Source organism: Crotalus tigris, unplaced genomic scaffold (genome assembly GCF_016545835.1).
Source record: "Crotalus tigris isolate CLP2741 ecotype Arizona unplaced genomic scaffold, ASM1654583v1 scf7180000018468.2839379, whole genome shotgun sequence".
Taxonomy (NCBI): domain Eukaryota; kingdom Metazoa; phylum Chordata; class Lepidosauria; order Squamata; family Viperidae; genus Crotalus; species Crotalus tigris.
This window is the reverse complement of record NW_024097024.1, coordinates 1873374-1894083: the sequence shown is the minus strand read 5'-3', so window position 1 is coordinate 1894083 and position 20710 is coordinate 1873374. Positions and strand designations below refer to the sequence as shown.

Here is a 20710-nt window from a genome sequence, read left to right as displayed (position 1 = left end):
GATGCCTCTTAAGAGATGAAAATATCCTGAAGGTTGAGAGAGATCATATTATGTCTAAAAAGAAAAAAATAAAATCTAAAAAATACTGTAATTTCTACAAAACTACCATACTGTAGCTCTCCTTTTCTCCTTAAAAGCAGGAGTGCCACATTATAACCATTTATGCTTTTTTTCCATACTCCCTTATAAGAGGACAAAAGTGATTTGACTTTTTTTGCTAAAGTTATGAGCACTGACTATGATTGAAGCATTTTCATAACAACTAGATCAAATCAGTTCTCTCCATTAGGCCTCTGAACTGGATTACTTAGTTTTAGCACGTCCAATATATAAATGAAAAGAAGCATAACCCCCTAAAGAAGGAGGCCATGAGAGGATTCTCTTTTTCCTTGTACCAAAGGTGCTTTTTCCAAAAGGCAACTAATTTTTTTTCTTTGAAAACGTTTTGCTTCTCATCCAAGAAGCTTCTTCAGTACAGTTCTTCCTTTTTCCTTTTGTTACTAGCCCTATCTGGAATTTCAGATTAAATTATAACTCTTCCTCGGCTGATTGTCAAGTCTCTAAAACACGGGTGTCAAACTCGCCACATCATGTGATGTGTCACGACGTATCACAACTCTTTTTGCATTGCCGGCAATGGGGTTGGGAGTGGCTTTGGTATGGGCCGGCAGTTTGACACCCCTCTCTAAAACAATTAAACATGCTGAAACCAATATTGTATTGGGAGAGCGAATTAAAAAAAAGACAATGACTTCAATCACACAGTTGTGACAGTTTTCACTCACATACAGACACACAGAGACACTCATGATAGTCCTGGTTGATTTGAATCACAAAATTAAAATATTCCAGGAGGTGTTTGGTCAAACAATTATTTTTCAATAATGCTTGTAAAAATCCTACATAAAGTTATAATTGTGTTTTTCCAGTCATCTACCTTATCATTTCACAATAAATTTCAGTTTCTTCTTCCCCATTGGAAATTCCCTCTTCTTTGGAGCATCCATTTATATTCTTTCATTCCTCATGGCAGGGTTCATAAAGATAGATTAGGTACTTTCGAACCCAATATGGAATACAGTGTATGTTTTTAGTTGTTGCATATTTTGACGAGATGGCCTCAGTTTAATTTCTCTGAAAGAAGAAAATGGAAATATATTACCATAAGAGGGACAGAATATAATCTATTTCCAACAATTAATTATTTCCACACACATACAGTACTGTTGAATGTTGCATTTGTGATAGAAGACCTTTGATTCTACCTATTAATTGATGGTATGGTACACATATTCACTTTGCCTGCATATTTGTATATCAAACATTCAGAAAATGTTATTTTCCCTTCATATGCAGCTATGATTTGAAAGAGTTAGGGAATTTTTGACTTTGGAACTAGGGAAAAACAAGACCTAAACATTAACATTTTAGATTATTTCAGAAAAAGACTCATGCTTCTGTGAAATCATTATTCTGTATGATCTAATAGTAATTTATGTAATATTGTGAGTTATGGTCTTAAACCCATAACAGTGACAGTGAAACCTATCACTAGAAGTGTCAGTGATAAAAAGTCCATTATAAAAAGTAAAGGCCCATCTCTTCCAACCAGTTCAGTCCATAGAGAGATATTATCCAAATGGCTCAACATGGCAAGGAACAAATTCTATCACCAATTCAATATGGGATCTTGTTTTCTTCATGTGTCCATTGACGTTCTTCATACCTCACTTCTTTTTATTGTTTTCAAACTAAGCACCACTTATCCCATGGGAAACTAAGAGAAGATCTTATATCTTACCAGGGTAGCCTTACCTTGATGTAAAATTTTGGAGAACAATATGCCAATGAGGAAAGTTAAGTCATCTGACATGATGAGTTTCAAATAATATTAAGGGATTAAAAAAATGCTTTGCGAAATCCTTAAATATGAGAGATGGGATAAGCAAACATGAGTCTGTGTGGAAAAATAACACAGAGTATTTTGAGACTTTCTAAATGGAAAGTTAAATTCATTTTAGATTTTATGGAATATGATCTCAAACTCTATAAGTTGTTTTAAAAACTATCTTACTGGTGCGGGCTCAGTCGCAGCCATGAGAATACAATAGTTATAAAATATTGGAAGGATATTCACCTGATCTGTAACATGGCATTTTTAATATGTGCTCTTCATATTTGTTTGAATGATCTCTGTTTCATCAGAGATTCAAGAAATAAGATTTTCAAAAAATAATTTCCCTTAAATCATGTTCTTATTATATATTTCCATATAAAATGGAGACAAGGTATGCTCAATATATTAAGAACCAAATACTAACACTTCTGTTCTGGAAGTCATTAACTGTGGAGAAAATGTTCTAAATCACTTAGTATACTGACTCTCAATTTGATTTACTCTAAGTTGAATCTTTATGTCAAGAATAACAATAGTTTAGCTTTTCTCTAATAGTGATAGCCACTATCACCTAAATACTAACAGCTCATAGCTGAAATCAGTATAAATTTACTACTATAAATCTACTATTATAAATCTACTAAATATACTACAGTATAAATCTACTACTATAAAACTATCTAAACCTAGATAGTTCAGAATACTAACAAATTTTGATTTTAAAAAATTGCCTATGATCTCATATTCTCATATCAATTTAAGCAGTAACACTGTCATTTATTTTTCTTACTAATATAATAATGTTTTATGTATTACATGTAAAGAAACCATTGCCCTTCCCTGGGGCTTCCAAAAAGCCACTATTTTAGTCATAATATGTGCTTCTAATTTCTTGCAATTTAAATTTCAGTTAAAAAAATTCAGCCAGTGGGAATATTCTCTTTGTTAGCTTTAACCTGTAGATCATCCCACTGGATAACCGTCTGCCAATTCTTTTTGTAGTAATTGAAAGTTTCACTGAAAGAGCAAAGGCTTAATTTGCATTTCAAACTAAAGAGGTTAATATGAAAATTATCATCCTTAGCAAATTTACTGTTAAGTTAATAAAGATTAATACTGTATAGTACATTTTCAAGATACTCCACTTTGTCTGAAAAATATTTGCTTATATTTCATATTCTTGAACTATCACCACATGATTGAAAAACTTGATCTTCCAGACTCTAAATATCACATAAGGAGCAAAACCAGTATGATTGTCTTTCTCATTTTGTGTGGTGATTCCTATTACAACGGTTACATTTGTATTCTACTTTTTCTGTGAGCTAAATTTTCCGAGAGTTGCCCCACGGGATGAGTGACTAGCTGGACCCACTTCACAATATTTTACATTACTCTGTACATGCTCAGATGGCGCTGGTAGAAGAGAGCAATGCTAAATGGTCCAGTAAAAAGAGGCAGGCATCAAGTCAATAAATGTGTACAAAAGTTTGATTTTCCTTCTTTAAAATACTAATTCCAGATGTTCCTTGATATCTGTTTGGTGACAGCAGCTGAAGATCTGAAATATATTGATGATATCCAGTCAGTTTCTCTGCATTAGGTAATAATGGTGAGGCTGGACGGATACTGAAATCATCTTCTTGACTAGGTAATAATGATCTGACTGAGAATTAATAAATGAAGGTCCATATTGGCTCTTGGACTCTAAGTGAGGCTAAAGAGTGTAGGTTCATTCTAGGAAATGAAAATTGGGGATAGGGGCTCAAACACCAAAGTGGTTGGAGCAAGGAATAACTGAAGGACAGCCAAATTACAGTGACCTGATGACTGTCTGAGTCAACTTCCTTTGATGCAATGTGTTTGAAGATGGTTTTCAACCTCACTTAATACTGGATATATCTGATAAAATGGTGCCTACTCCTATGGTTCTACCTAATCTCTTAGTGGCATAGTATCTATGGTATCCTTCTGGAGTGTTTATCAGAATTAGAGGCCAGAGGCCTAGTTTGGCAGAGGTTTCCCTACTTCCTTCAGGTTCACTCAGTGGGAGGAGGAGCAGGAGAACAAGATCTCTTAGACATTCCATAGTGAGGTGACTCCAGCCTTGGTGCCCTCCCCCATTCTTTTTAAACACCTACAATAAATACACTGCTGGGAGATAATCTATCAGTTTTGAGTATCGTTAGCATCAGCATGGTAATGATACCCAGTTCTGTATCTCTACCTCAGGCCAAGCAGGAGATAGGACCCGGTGCCTGGAGGGACTGTACATGACAAAAGGCCAAATTTTAGCTTGCTGTTTGTTCAGAAGCCCTCTTGCTCCTGGCTACTTCTGTCCTTGGCTGTGGAAAGCCTTGCACTCCTACTAAGGAGACAGCGTAGAAACTAGGATTATCCTGGTGTAAATGGCTGCAACTGGAACAACTGCCAGGGCTGTAGCCAGGATTCAAGTTCAAATTCTATTGCATCTTTTTCTAAAGTGGGAGGCCTCATGTTTGAACTACTCTGAGATGCTCTGAGTGGATATATCCTTAAAGGTCATCAAGAAGCTGTGGAAGAAATGACAAGACGCTTCTTTTCACTGGATTAAGACAGGTGGAAGCTGAACTCCCAATAGGTGAGGTTCAGGACAAGTCTGTGTTTTCTTCCATGAGAAATGGATATTCGGCTGTCTTCACACTGAAGGAGCAGATCAGCCCCCTGTCATTGTGGAAATGAAAAAGTGCAACTGTCTGCCAACTCTCCAACCTTGACAGATTTCCCTATTAATTTTCCATTTTTCCAGAATAGCGCAACCATTATTAATCCAAGGATTTTGCCACTGATCAAAAAATGTTGTACTGCCGTATAGTAGACTACAAAAATCCAGATGGCACAAAATGGCAGCAGATATAGCAGAAAGCCTTAAATTTTTATTGCCCTCCAGTGATCTTCTGAACGTGATTATCCAAATGTGGTGGCTCTCAGGGGTAGACAACCTTGGCTCTTTTATGAGTCATGAACTTCAACTCCCAGAATTCCTGAGCCAGCTAAGCTGGCTCAGGAATTCTGGGACTTGAAGTCCACAAGTCATAAAAGAGCCAAGGTTGACTACCTAGTTCAGTGATGGCGAACCTTTTAGAGACCAAGTGCCCAAACTGCAACCCAAAACCCACTTATGTACTGTTGGGTGCCGGGTGGGTGTGGCCCATTGGATGGGCGTGGTTGCAGTGGTAACAGCAGACTGAGTGGGACTAAAAAGTTCAATCAATCAATTCCAACTTTCCAAGATCTTTTTTTTTTCCCTCGAGAAGTTGAAATTGACTGATTGATTGAATCTTTTTTTTTGTACAGGCAGTGGAGGCCTAAAACGAAAAGGTTTTATAAAACCCAGCTGAAGGCCTAGGACTGCGGCAACGGTGCATGTGCCCACAGACAGGGCTCTGAGTGCTGCCTCTGCCACCCTGTTCACACCACTGACCTAGTTATTCCAAAAATGTCTTACTGGTGTGGGGGGGAAAGTTGAAAGAAAGAACAAGCGAAAGACAATAGACAAATCACGTCCCCTGATCAATGCCCTGCGTCCTGAAAGCCAAGGTCCACCCACTCAAAAACGTGTTCGGGAAGCACCTGAGATACCCAGAGGATTGAGCTGATTTTCTTAGGAGTTTCTCAGGGGGCATTGCGAGGAAGAAAATCAAGTCACCTTGTCTTCCAACTACTTTTTTTTTTAACTTGTCCGCCCGGCTGACAAGCTTGCATTCATTTGCAGGGGCTCGCAAGACATGGAAGCTGGTTGGGGGGGGACGACGACGCAAACGCACCCTTCTGCCACCGCTCCCTTCCCACGCCGCCATCCAGCCAGCCAGCCGCTCGTCGGTCCCTGTAGGTCCGACAGTTCTGACCTCATCGGAAGGGCGGAGCTAGGAAGCGGCAAGGCAGCCCGAGAGGTTTTACCCGAGAGAGAGTTAAGGAAAAGAATCCGCAAGCTGGGCGAAAGAGGAGGCGCGTCCCGCTGGGAGAAATCGGTCCGGAGTTTGGAGAGCGTGGGAGAAATCCGGGCCCTCCACTCTAGAAAAGATTCTTCTATTCCGCCTCGCGGCAATAACAGACGAGAGACCCAGGATGGATAGATATAAAGGTAAGGGAAGTGCGTCTCTTTTGCTTTTCTCCTGAGCGTGGGAAAGAGCTGGAAGGCTCGGCGCTTCCCTGGGAGGCTGCTCGTTTTCCCACCGTGGGTGTTCTGCCTTCGATGAAATGCTTTCTGGGAACCCCTCGGAGCGCCGCTTCTGGCCCGGACCCAATCTAATCCTCCCTTGAGCGGCTGCTTTGAAGCGGTTTCGGAGAGCAAGTGAAGGTTTCTTGGGAGCTGCGATTGGACAAGAGGCGACGCCGGTGGGTTTGTGCGTGGAGAGTGGCGAAAGAAATGATCGGAGTGCAGGGTGTCGCGTTGTGCACGGCCGGCTGGCAAGCGAGATTATTCGCGGTCTCTATTCCAGAATTGGTCCGAGGAAGGGAGGAATCTGTATTTAGACGCCGGGGGGGGGGACAATAATGGGACTAAGAAGCAATAAAGTGCTTGAAACTATACACCTTGGAAGGAAGGCAGAGATGTGGCTGCGCGGGTGCTCGCATCTGCTCTTGGCGGTGACTCACCTGGTCCACCAAGAGCACCTGAAAGCTGAACCCGGGCCGGGCAGGAAGCGGGCGAGACTTTCAAACCGTGCGTCCCAACAGAGCGAGGGAGGGGGAGGGAGGGGGAGGGGAAGAGAGAGAGAGAGAGAGAGAGAGAGAGAGAGAGAGAGAGATCAAAGACTCCGCTACAGCTACTTCATGACCGTGCGTCCCAACAGAGCGAGGGAGGGGAGAGAGAGAGAGAGAGAGAGAATGAGAGAGAGAGAGAGAGAGAGAGAGAGAGAGAGAGAGAGAGAGAGAGAGAGAGAGAGAGAGAATCAAAGACTCCGTTACAGCTACTTCATGACCTGAGAAAGCAACCGAAAAAGAAGTTGGGAACTTTCTGCGTTTCGCGCGACTATGCTGAGCAGTTGGGGGTGGAAGGCAGCGATATTTGGAGCTTAGTTTCTAAAAGGAGATCCGCCTGAACTCCCGGTGGTGAGGATAAATGCATTCTGAACATTCTCAGGAGTCGATGTTTGCTATCATTGCTAATCAAATAATGATAATAGTGATGCTGTAAACAGGGAACTGCTATGTCATTTTATGCTAATACAGTATGTTATTTGCAATTTGGGTTGTTTTATTTTGTTTTACTTGTTAGCCACCTGGGTCACAAAGGCCGTAGACCTTTATTAAATAAACAAGTGCTGGAGTGTAATAAAGCAAATCCTGGTATTGGACTCCCCAATTTGTGTCTGTGTCTGTGTATGGTGTATGACCATGAATGAAAGTGAATGTGTACCAGTAAAAAGGCATCTGAGCTGTCTAGCCCAGTGGGCTATCCTTGCCCCTCTATGGCAGCCACACCCATTATTGGCACCCTGCCCCCAGCATTGACTGAAGTCATTTGACCTAAGTAGATTCTCTACCTCTATTTTGCACACTATTTTTTCTGAAATTAAACTTAAGAAAATGCAGACTATCTTTGACATTTTGCAAAAAGACAAAAAAAAAATTGGGAGATGGGGAGCTGTTCCCAGTGAAACTTTCTTCTCTGGAAAGAAAAACTTTGTAAGATTATTTTTATATCACTGGAAATATGCTAAAAATGCACTTTTTCAGCATTCATTGTTGTGCTTGAATATAGATACAAACACATACACATACAAACACACCTGCCTACATATCTGCCCACTAGCAGGTTGTAGGACCAGATTTCAGAATGATCTGGCAATGCCAGTACACATCAGGACCTGAAAATCTCGCTTTCTGCATTTATAGCATGAGAAGAAAGTTACTTGAAAACCTTCAGCGCTCTAATCTTAGCTTGCTTTCCTGTGTTTCTTCTTCCAAGACAGATAATCAGTCAGCCCATCCAAGGAGTAATTTAGGTGGAACCTGAACGTATAATTCAAGAAAATCTCCCACATTCTGAAACTAGTTCCTGCAAGTACTGTGGGATGTATGGTGCAATTCATTTCTCATTTATCTCTTATTTACCTCATTTACATACTGTGAGTGTGAGTCCCTTTTTCAATGTCATTGAAACTTTACTGTTGCCAAACAAATGGTTGTAAGTCAAGGACTATCTGTAATCTCCAATGCTGCAAAACATTACCAGTGGAGCATTAACACGATGGGAAAGATCCATCATGCTGCGAAAGGAAGCTGCCCTGACAAGCTGTGGGTTAAAAGAAATTGTGGTCCAGCTGTCACTCTCTTGGTCTGGAATTTCTGCTTCATTCATACATATACTCTCCTGAGTAGACTGCAGTTCCCCAGGTTTAAGGCTGTCTCCCAAAGGACATATTAAGAGTAGCCACTGTAGCCATGTTAGCAATGCATTGCATTGTGCATCCCTCAGAAGATAGGTTGCCAGCTGTAGGTGAGAAGTTGTGTTGGCTTCTTCTGTAAAAGGCATGCCAGAGAAGGCATGCACAGAAAGAGGCAAGCACTGGTAGGGATTCATAGCAGTGCTTGAGAGAGAGGCAAATCTCAAATGTCAAAGTGGGGTGCGTGTGAAAATCCTTTTGCCTTGAAGTTATAAGACTAGTGCAGCCGAATATCTTAAGGATGGCACTGACATTCTGCTTTGAAACAGAACTTTTGCTTTCGCAGCCCCTGACAAAATAGAAACACTTTTTTCTTCTCATTTGTATAAGTTCCGCAGGAACAGAACTTTCTTCATCTGAAGTGTGATCACTTCCTGGCTAGTTTATGGATTTTCTGGGAAGCGTACTGTCGACTATGCCAACACAAAATAGTGTGTTTTATTTATTAATTTAATAATCCACTACTCGGGCTTTGTTTTCTTCCTAGTAGCTTTCAGCATCCTTTAAAGGCTGGAATTGGGTCCTCAACCTAAAAGCTGGAATTTGGTTCTTAGCCTTTTTTCTGTTTAATAAGTTGCTTATTATTTTAATATTTTATGAAAGAGAACTTATGAGAATCATGCTGCAGCCTTTTTAAAATTCTGTTTTCTGGCATTGTTCAAAAGGTTCACATTCTTTTGCTGAGAAATCTTACCAGTTTCTGAGACTTATTGATTGATTGATTGATTCATTCATTCATTCATTCATTCATTCATTCATAAATATGCAAACTCTATCTTGTGAGTACATAAGATTGCAATATTAATTTCTGATCTGTCATGTTTACCTTAATAAATATTTATGAATTTAATTTTTTAAAATATAGTAATTAATACATAATTGCCTGATAATTTTCAACACTGTTGCGAGCAAACCTTGTTGGACTTGTTTGCAGGGAGGTAATCTTGCAGGGATGGCTGGACATTTTAGCTGCTATTTTGGTGTGTAGCTATTTTAATTAGATTGTGATGAATTTTTCAAAATGTTTGTGTTTTAATGTATTATTATGCAGCCTTGCCGCTATCGAGATGGAGCATGCTGTGAACTCAAATTAGGACATAATATCAAGCTGTTTGGAGGCTGATGTAATTCTCCGGCTGCACCGAGTAGCCTTAGAATTATTCCCATGGATGCATTAGAATTCTTCCTGCAATTTTCTCAGAATAACCTGTGCTTTGAGGCTGAATTCTCACATGTTTCTGGTTGGTCCCTTTCTATACACATCTACCAAAACGTGCTGCTTTTCAGAATATTCCTGGGGCAATCTGAGAGGTGCCCTGAGTTTATTCAATAGCTGAAAATAGGAATACCTGCTGGATAGGAATACACTTGAAGATTGCTGGATAAGCTATCTGCTTCTTGGTTGTGTACTGAGATATTGTCATTGATGTGCCACTGACAAGTCTCACATTTGAATGTACAAATGCTTCTTGTTCTTAATACTGTTAATGTGCAACCCCAATATTTTAAATAATGACATAGGGCCTTTTTAGTATGCCACCTGAATTTGGAAATCATAATTATTTTGTCAGTTAAAAATGTATTTTTCAGAAAGAATGACACAAGAAAAAAGGAGAAATTATTGCAACTTTATATTGATTCTACCATCATTCAAAACAACTGTTCAATATTTGGCTAAACATATGAAAATAGGAAAAGTATTGACTTGATTTGATAGGTCCCAGTCCTTTTGTAAAGAAATGGGCTGAACATAAGAAGCTGCATGCAAGGAATTCATGTAGAAACTTGTATCCTAAATATATAATTAGAACAATTAAAATTAATGGCACTCATTACCTTTTTCCAGGGCAAAGGATAGAATGGACTGGCTAAACTGCAGATGGTTATTATCAAAGCTGACAGTGCTATCTATTAAGAGATACATCTGCCAAACCGAAACCAACGTAGTTGCTGTATACAGCTGCAAGTGCTGAATACAAAATTATTAACTGCAGACAACACCTTTTCTGTATGGAGAAGTATTGCAGGTTTTACTTGCTACATAGAAATGTTCAGATTGAAATGAATGAACAATTAATCACAGCATATAGATGCTTTGTGAGCATTTGTCCAGGAAAATTATTGCTTGCTATACAGTGTTGAATTCTGTGTATATAATAAATAAATGAAGTAGCTTGTAGCCAATTTTGTGATACAAACAAAAGGATTGTTATTGACTAGGCAAACCGTAGGTGGGATGTGTGTCCTTCCTAGATGTTACTGGACCACACTTTCCAATTGCCTTAACCAGCATGAGAGAGATAATGAAACATGTAATTCAAACATTCGGAAGGCCACAGATTCCCCATTCATGTTTTAAAGTATTATCTTTTCAGGATATCAAGACTAGAAAATCTAAGAACTTGAGCATCAGTTTGCTTCTAAATCAGCCATTGTGGGTATAATTCTGTTCCTAGAAACTGGATGTTGTTGCATCTTATTTAAATCTCCATATTGTTTTACATTTTATATTGCTTACATATCCTTCTTATTAGAATTCTCTGATTTCACTGTAGAATATTACTTGATATATATTGATTATATATCAATATAATGCTATGGGTGAATTGCAGGACTTCAAAATTTTAGATGCGTCCTTGATTATTTTGTGGGTTGAAAATAAGTACATGTGAGTTAAGGGGAAAGGGGAAGAAGGAAAGTAGAGAGAGTTAAACCAATTCTTCCTGGACCACTGTCAACCAGTTGGTGGAAAAGAGCAATATTTTCAATGGAATAAGCACTTTTGGGGATATGTAAATTCTAGCCATGCAAGTACAGCATGTTGAAAAACCGAAACATGCTCTGGTGGAAAAAGGGAGACAGTAGGAATGCCTGGAATCTCGAAAGCATGTGGGACAAGAAAGGAAGAAACAGTGTGCTCTTACTTTAGGAGGAAGCCAGATGATTAATTTCAACTATCCAGAATAAGTTATGCAAACTGACCTTTTATGCACTTCATTTGGAATGATCATAACCCACAGAAAAACTGTAGGACTAATGAACTGAATTGAACTGTAAATACTAAATTTGCATCTGTAAATAATGGTCCTTCGTCATTCCAATCAAAATAAAGTTCAGTAATAAGTAGAAACATGGCAATATAAATGGCATTGCCATCTTCAGTTGTGGGCCACAGAAATGGTGATATCTATTTCAAGGCAAGATTATGCTGTTCTCATCTGTTTCTCCTTTTTTTTCCTCCACTCTTTGTAGGAAAACTTGGTTCAAATACAACCAGGCATCTCACAGTCTGCTTTGATATTATCTTTAAGCAACATAAATCATGCAATAGTGTTTCCCAATCTTGGCAGTTTAAGGTGTATGGGCATCAACATCCAGAATTCCCCATCCAGCATGCTTAAAGTTGTTGAAATTGAGAAACATTACCTTATAATGAAGCGACATAATATTTTGTGTGGAGAGCATGCTTTTCTCCTGTTCTTCGAGTCCTATTCTAGATGTCCAATCAATTTCCTTTTATTTGTCTTACTTGTTCATGTTTTGTTTTTTTCTTTGAAATTTCAATGTATATGGGAATCCCTTCTCATTTTATCATCACCCTAGCCCCATGAAATAGGTTGGGCTGAAAGAAAATGACTGATCCATAATCGCCAAGGAAGCTCAACAGACCATGGAAGACCCCTGTTCAGTACAAAGGGAACTTCAGGCTCAAACCTGATATCTCCAGGGTAAAGCTAGAAAAGTCTTATTTTACACTCAGAAGAGCTGCTACCACTTTCTATATTGTAGAAAGCACCAAGTTAAAGGCATCAATTGTCTGACTCTCTCTTAATGGTTTCTAATGACTGAGCATGTTTATAAATTACAATGTATTTTTCTCTGTGTGAACTGTTATTGAATTGTAAGCCCCTTTGAGGATATTGCAAAGTAGAGAACTTTAAATGTGCATACCTAACACAAGGAGAATTAAGACACTTGTTACAATCATATTGTTAAAACTAGGTAAATGTGCTCTTTCCCAGCACATGAATGGAAAATTAAGCTCTTATCTAAACTACTTTAAGAGTGCAGATTTATATCTTTTCATAGGAGCATAAACCAGGATTTACCACATGTTTTCTCAGGAAATGTAGGGTATAAGTACACACACTTAAGTGATTTTGGTTGCATGCAAGAAAAAATTACTTTATTTGACACTATATTATTGGATATGATGGAATAGGGACATTTAGATTATTAAGAGTGGAAGATAACAACTGATTCAAATGGCTTTCTAATACAGCTGAATGTACAATTTCTAATAAGATGGATACTTATGCCAGGGATTTTGATTTTCTATTTTTACAAAATATCATTTTTAAATACATAACACCTTAGTAATCCTGGCTTCAAGAGGCTAAGCCTACTTTGAAAACAGTTTCAGAGTTTGATCTAACAATTAAAGAAATCTAATTTGCATCCTTTCTGTTTTTCCATGAAAGTAGTAAGTACAGTTTCTGGGACCCTCAATTGTCAGATGTGGTAGCCTTTTGATAGGCTACAAAATCTAGGCTGGAAAAAACTGAAGAATCCCTCAATGACTGCCAATTGTTATAATAAACTTTAATTCCTTGTTACTGTTTAATTGTGTTCTATAAGTTGTATAGTCTACATCATGCAATCCTCTTTCAGAACAGCTGTTGCTTTAAAAACTCAGAGATCTAAGTTATGGGAAAGCACTTCATTGTAGGAGAAGTAGGAGACTGTTGCAAATCACCCAGTGAACATCTCTAACTGAAGGTAGATTGAAATCTACATCTCCTTATTTTTGAAGTCATGTTGGCTCTCTGTCAGTAAATACATTGTGAAGAATCTCAAGGAAGTCTGGAAAACTGTGAATGTTTGGTGTAATGTTTCCTTTTCAAAAGGTTTATTTCTATTAAACAAGTGTACTTTTGCTCTTTTGGTGAGCAAAAAGTACATCATTAGCAGCAGTAAGTCATTAAATAGATTTTTGAAGTGTGTGTATGGGAATATAGAGCTCAAATAGCACCTGTTTTTATTGTGTTGAAATAACTGCAAAAACAAGACCTTGCTGGTTTGCTATTGCCTGTGAAGTTGATGTGTTTATTTCCTGTGCTAATCTTACTGCAAGAATAGAATAGAATAGAATAGAATAGAATAGAATAGAATAGAATAGAATAGAATTCTTTATTGACCAAGGAATTTTACTCCAGTGAATAAGCTCTGAGTGTACATGCAAGCAACAAGTCATAAACATGATTGTAATGATAAAATACAATCATCATAAATCATAAGATACAACACTCAGTGATAGCCATTGGATACTAAATGAAAGCAATCAACATAAGTCATAATAGGATATTAAATAAAAGCAATCAATATAACCATAAGATACAAACAACAAAGGTATAGTCATAGGATGCTAAAGTAATAAGTAATACAAAAGATGCGAAGAATAATAGTAATATAGTCCTACTATGTGATTTGACATCCTAGGGCATAGGCAGTGTTGTGGGAATTAGTTATTTAGCAGAGTGATGGCATGGGGAAAAACTGTCCTTGGGTCTAGTTGTTTTGGTGTTTATTATTCATAGGTATTATATTTATAACACATTAGGCATACAGTGGGAAATAGCTTATTCTGTCTTCCGCCATGCTATCAGATGATGGCCAGTCCACTCAAATGGAAATGAAGAACTGATATAAGCCAAAAGACTATTAGACTCATTTTCTGTTGCCATAAAATGGATATACTTTTTCTTTAGCAGCCTGATGAGTAAAAAGAAAAAGGAAGGAAAGAACCCCCCAAATGGGATAAAGATGTACTACCCAAACCAGGATAATTTATTCAAAATTTGGTAAAAGTATTTTTTCTTTGGGCAATGATTCACAAATCCATTACTCAATCACAACAGGAACATTTAAGTGGACTTAAAGCATTTTACCTCAGTTGAGTAAAATGACTTTCTGATAAGTCTGCTCTGTTCTGTTTTCTATTATTGTGTTGGTTCAGTCTGATATTGCAAATTGCAGATGAAAAGGGCTTGTTGAAATATTATATAGGTGTGGGTATGTGTATTGTATAGGTATGTGAGCCATGAATGTCAGGATATCTTACTATCTGCAGCTGGTAAATAAAAGAAAACCTAGTTTGTCAAGTAGACATTTTTATACAATAGTCCAAAATGCAATCACAAGTGAAGTCAGTTCAACTATGTATCGTGTACAGCCCACTTTCATAATTTCCTCCCTGACTGGATTACAAAACAGTGCATTCAGGAAGTCATTTTGAAATGAAATGTTTCCACATAGTTGGTATTTTTCTGATATGCCATTTTTTTTCTACTCAGTTTTAAGGGCTATATTTTTTAAAATCTTAGTTTCCCTTTCCAGTTATAAAATAGGATTTTGCAGTGTTTGAAAAGTCCTAGAAGTTTGAGGATATTGCTAGCATTATCCCCTCCAAAATGTCCTTCTTTTTAAAATGAGGAATTCTCCAATAATCTTATTTTATCAGACTGAAAAAAGAACTGGGAAGCAGCCCTCCATGCCAAGGATAGGAGACTTTCTGGTTTATATGAACTAAAATATTATGTAGTAGCACCAGAAAGAAGTAAATTACATTCACTCTCTTCAGATAAAGAGATTTGGTGCAATAGAAAATATCCCCATCAATCCATACATTTTCTGGTTTAAGTTTTATTGTCAGAGCCATTGGCATACAAAAGCTAATGTCAGGTGCAAAAGATCAGGACCATCTATTGAACTCAGCATAAAAGATTTATTCAAACCTATGCATAAGAATCTAGTCAGCTTAGAGTCATCAGCCTGTTCTTCTCACAATATTTTGATCTGCATCCTCTTCCTGAGGACTGCAGGTAGTTTAGGACACCTGGTAACAGGCTGTGAGGTATAGGTATTTCAATCAGCCAAGAACTAGCTGTATCTTCCTTCCCTATAGCATTTGCTGTTTTACATTGCCTTTGGATGACTCCATAAATTCTTGTAGTTTTTAGACAATAATGTGTAGACAATTTACCATAACTTTTTTCTAGGATATTTCTGGTTATTCTTATATTTTATAGATAATTATTAACTTGTAGACATTTTTAATATGCAGAAGGTGAGCTTCAAAGGTTGGATTTCCACTAAAATTAATTTCCTTCTATATTGGAAATTAAAGTTCCCATTTTAGTTATGCATAACCCAGACAATGAGCTTTTGCTATATTGATACGAAGTGTACTTCTCTCCACCATATTTGTTGGTAAAGGCTTACATATTTCTCTATAATGCTTCACATCACTCTCTGAGCAGTTTATGGTGTCATCATTTTGACCCCAACACTCTGGATCCTCATTTACCAACTTCAGAAGAATGGAAGGCTGAGTCAACCTTGAGCTAGTCAAGATCGAACTCCTGGTTGTGGGCAGAGTTAGACTGCAATACTGCATTCTAACCACTGCACCATCAGGGCTCTATGTAACCATAGTAATGTATATCCTGTGCTAAAATATGTAACCGTGGTAATATATCTCCTGTGCCAGAACACTGTACATTTATCCCCCAAAACATGCCTATATATGTGAGGGTGAGGGTCACCATGGGATCCCAAAAGTTGATGGAAGAACCACATTTTAAAGCCTTTCTGGAAGACCTGCAAGAATGGGCATAATCTTACCTCAGGGAAATGATATTCCAAAGAGTGAGACTACAGTCAAAAATGCATTGGTCCTGCAAGATGGAGCTTCTAAGAAGCCAGGACCCAAAGCATATACTTCCTCCTAGATGTGAGCAAGAAGAGGTGATCTCTTAGGTAAGCTGGTCTCTTACCATGTAAGGCTTTGAAGGTCAAAACCTTTGAATTGCACCAAAAAGTAAAAGGGCAAGCAAAATACAGCTCATGGAACAGAGATGTAACATGTGCTATTCTGGGGGCACGCATCCCTGTCCATGCGGTGCTTCCAGAGGCTCTTCAAGGCAGCCCTATGTAGACTTTGTTTTGTTTTGTCTAGTTGTTTTTTTTCTTTAATGAGCACAAATAATAATAAATAACAACAGTGGAGATATAGGAGGAGTGGCAAAACCTGGAGGTGGAATTAAAAGAGGCATCAGCCTAGATTGGTGGTTCTCAACCTGTGGGTCGGGACCCCATTTGGGGTCGAACGACCATTTCACGGGGGTCGCCAAACAACGCAGTCCGCCATTTTTTCCCCCTTTTCCTTAGCTGTGCTACTCCCTTTTATTCTATTGGCTTTTGAAAGCCAATAGAATAGACTCTCTTGAATTGTCCAGGCTGTCTCTGCGCTGCTGAGCCTGCCAAAAGTCCCATTCTGCAAACGGTACTACACCAGTTGAGTAGTCCTCGACTTACGACCGGTTGAGTAGTCCTCGACTTACGACCGGTTGGGGGTCGCGGCATTAAAAAGGTTGAGAACCACTGGCCTAGATCAACATGTAGCCACAAGCAAACTAACTCCAAGTTCCCTTGAATTCCTTTTACCCTTATTTAAATCCTGGCAGGTGCTGTTATTTGAGAATATTCCTGTGCACAGGCACTAGTAGCAATAAATCAGTTTAATTTATTGTGTCGACCTGATCTTTTGCACTTGACATGAGACTTTATTAATAAATATTCAGTTTAAGACAAACATTTATTGTACAATAAATGTTTTAATGTAATTTTCAGTTGTTTATTAATGCTATATTTAGCGAAGATTGTAAAATTTAAGTAATCTTACACCTATTTACATCATCATATCACATCACTTAACACCGATATCAATCTCTTCTTTTTCTCTATCTTTAAAAATTCAGGGATTGGAATGAGAATATTGGGGATGATGTAGTCCAGAAAGGGGATAAATATGTTCATAGGAATGAGGTTCTGTTCTTTATTTCTCCCTTATCTTTGAGCACTGGGATTCTTTCATGAGGAAAAAAGTAATCTAAGCTAGTTTGTTTTTCTTTGTAACAGCTGCTTTGTTAACTGCCACAAAATTACTTTATGATACACTTACAATACTGTCTCAACATTGCAAATATGCCTGTCAGATAACTGCAGTATCAATCAATCAAGTCAGCCAATAAATTTGTATGCTGTCGATATCTCTACTATGAGAATCAGGTACACTATGTTAGCTCAAACATACTTCCCCAAATATAAATTCCATAAGTTCTAGGAAATGTTTTAATAGAGAATGAATTCAGTATCCAAACACTTTAAAGTAAAATAAATCCTTCATAATCAGGCCAAAGTTCCATCAAATTTAAACAACTGCAGTATTTTCAAAGTAAACATAATATTTGATTTTTAATAAATATAATATGAAGGTTCAATTCCATATTTGCAGTAATGTATAAATTTTGATTATACTGCATATCTTTTATGCTATTCTAGTTGAAAGAACGTGCACTTTTAAATAAGAGGTTTGTGTATGCTTTTTTAAAAAATGTAAATGTGTTTGCGTTGCAGCTGAACAGGATGCAGTAAGGCAGGGCTCTGCCTTCCGCACCCTATTTTACCTTGCTGGGGGTCCTAAAATCGCCCTGAATAGGCAATGAAAAGGAGGAGTGCCTTGTCGATCATGGAAAGATGGCAGTCTTTCTGTTCGATCCAAGAAAAGCCCTCCAAACCAGCAGGGGAAAGACTGGCTACATTCCTGTGGCCGGCCTTTAGCTGCTGACAACCAAAGAGGGGAAAAACACTACTTAATACATCGTAAACAGTAACTGGGGGAACTCGGTGAGAATATTGATCCTTTCTTTACTATTTTACAAGTGAATTTCCTGGGAAAGGCTCCCAAGAAATGAAAAACCTCCAAATGTAAATGAAAGTGGCCTTTTAATTTTATGGGGGACAGAAACATACAAAATTGAAGTGGAAGTAACATAAAGCTACAGTTTTAATAAATTTGAGAACTGAGATAATTGTTAAGATTTTCTCTTTGAAAAAAGAAAAAAACATTGAGGTGAAATATAAGAAATCAATCTTATATTTTAAGAGTGGAAAATGGACTTTGAATGACATCTAGTGGTGGATTTGTGTATAGCACTATAATTGCTTTGCTTGGTGATTCCTATCCTGGGAGAATAGCTGGCAATAAAGGAAAATATTTTGGCATACTTATCATCCTGACCTTCTTGGATTATAAATACCTACTGAGCTTGGACTTTTAACTTGAAGAGCTAGTGGGAGAGAAAAAAATTGACCTTGGACTATGCCTGGCTGGGAGAGACATTTGAGCTATTTTCAGAGAGGTTGAACATTTTGAACACTTCGAATATTGTGGATTAGAACCTTGCCTGATTGACAATTTTTGGGATACTTGAAACAAGGAATTATTATAAAATATTGCCTTCAGAACTGAATCTATACCTTGGAATATATTGGATTATAAAGGATACATATAAAGACCAGAAAACTAATCTCCAGGAATGATGTCTCAAGAAAAAACAAACATCTTCCAGAAAGAAATATATTCTATGCTATAACTAATCCACCAAACAATTGTTGAATACAAAGAGGATATAAAAATAAATCATAATGAGATTAAAAACAATTTAGACAATATAAATGACCAAATCTCCAAATTAAATCTACAACTAGAAAGCTCCCAGATAATAACCACAGAGTATGAACAAATAATCCAGAAATCAGAAGACGAAACAGAGGAAATGGACTTAGAGATGGAAGAGATAAAAGAACTACAAGACTTAGCTGCAAGACTTAGATCTGCAAAATATATCTAATTTTTAAAAAAGGGAATATAAAGCTGTTTAGGGAAATGTCACAACTTGAGAGACAGGAAATGAAAAGAGAAATGGGGGGGGGGGAGAAAGAAACTGGGAGTTGTTTAAGGAATATAAATGGCCAGAATTCCCCTCCTAATACCCTATCCAAATTGTTTTTCTTCTGCCAACCAATTTTCACAAAAATACAAAGAAAATTCCTGGGTGATCTAATTGCCCTGGCTTGGAAAGCAACTTGGCAAAGAAAGAAAGCAAGGGTCAGATTTAAAAAACAGAAGACTTGGCCTTTTAGAGGGGGCATTATATGTTTAAATACTTTTTTGAATAAGATTAAAAGAATGGATGACTTTTAGATATAATTAGACTTTTACAATGAAATGTATGATTTAGAATTAAGAGCATTTTTTTTAATATGGGAAAATATGAAGATAAGAGGAGGATTGATTTGAATAAAACTTTCAGCTATATAAATGTAATTAATATTGAAGAAATCATAATTGATAAAGATATTTCAAATACTGATGGGAAATCAAACTTTAACAAGAGTATGGAAAAGAGTATATTGATTAAGAATTGACACTATTGACTTATGAATTGATATTTTTGTTATTTGTATGATATTAGTAAAATATGATGAAGATGCTTATATCTACCTTTGTATACATTAAAAGTACCAAAAATTGTAATGGTGTAATGAAGGGAAAATGGAAAAAATATGGAGAAGAAAAGAGGATCAGAGAAAAATACTGGATTGTGTAGTATTGAACAGATTTATATTGAAAAAGTTAATGTTAAATATTTGAACTCAGACAATATGTTATTTACTAAGTTCTAAAGACTGTAATTTTTTTAAAAATAAAACTTTTATAAAAAATGTAAATGTCCTTCAGGTGAAAACTTTCAGATCATACTCCCACTGGTAGTGCTTAAGCTTCGTACAGGATGACAGTTGCAATTAGTTTGCTAAAATAGATCAAGCTTGTTCATAAAAAAGCCATTGCTATGTAATTCACAGACACATAATAAAATTATTAATGCACAGGGCTTTTTAAACAAAATGTCATTTACAATAAACCTGTATTAAGGCTCATGGAATTCTAATGTGAATGCTCATTATAAAGGAGCATAGGATAGTAATTTCAATTTCTGTATTTTTACACCAATTCATTTTTTTCTTTTCCTTCTTTGATGTTGTGTTAAGTTACACTGTTGTTCCAGATGTTCTTTTCCCTCCAGTGTTCTCTTTTACCTTTTATGGCTGACATGCTCTGTTGATTGTATAAATCAAAGAACAAATAATATGCTTTTTCTGACCTCACTATGAGGTGGGTAATGAGAAATGATTAATAATTTGCTTTAAGATAATATTTTCTCCTTTCATTACCATATTGTTCATGTTAACGAAACAAAATATGCAAAATTTGAAAAGCTGCTTAACTAGAATACTATCTTTGATCCAACATCCCCCCAATTAATTGTTCATTTCATACAAGTTCTTTAATGCAAACTAATTTCCTTAGGGTTATGAAGTCTTTTTTTGTTTTTGCAAATCACTGGTCCTTTGTTTAAAAATTCATCATGGCAAATACACCTTTAAGAGCTAGGGGAGACTTCCATGCAGATCTTTG

General features: G+C 37.2%; 1 protein-coding gene across 1 annotated transcript in view; it reads left to right on the top strand.

Annotated features, from left to right (window-relative positions):
* The first annotated feature begins 5854 nt into the window (after window positions 1–5854).
* The window catches only part of AFAP1L2 (actin filament associated protein 1 like 2), an 83082-nt gene continuing 68226 nt past the window's right edge, over window positions 5855–20710 (top strand). Inside the window, exon 1 of the mRNA XM_039352728.1 lies at window positions 5855–6020. Within this exon, the coding sequence (XP_039208662.1) occupies window positions 6005–6020 (16 nt within the window). The 5' untranslated portion in view covers window positions 5855–6004. The remainder of the gene's footprint in view (window positions 6021–20710) is intronic.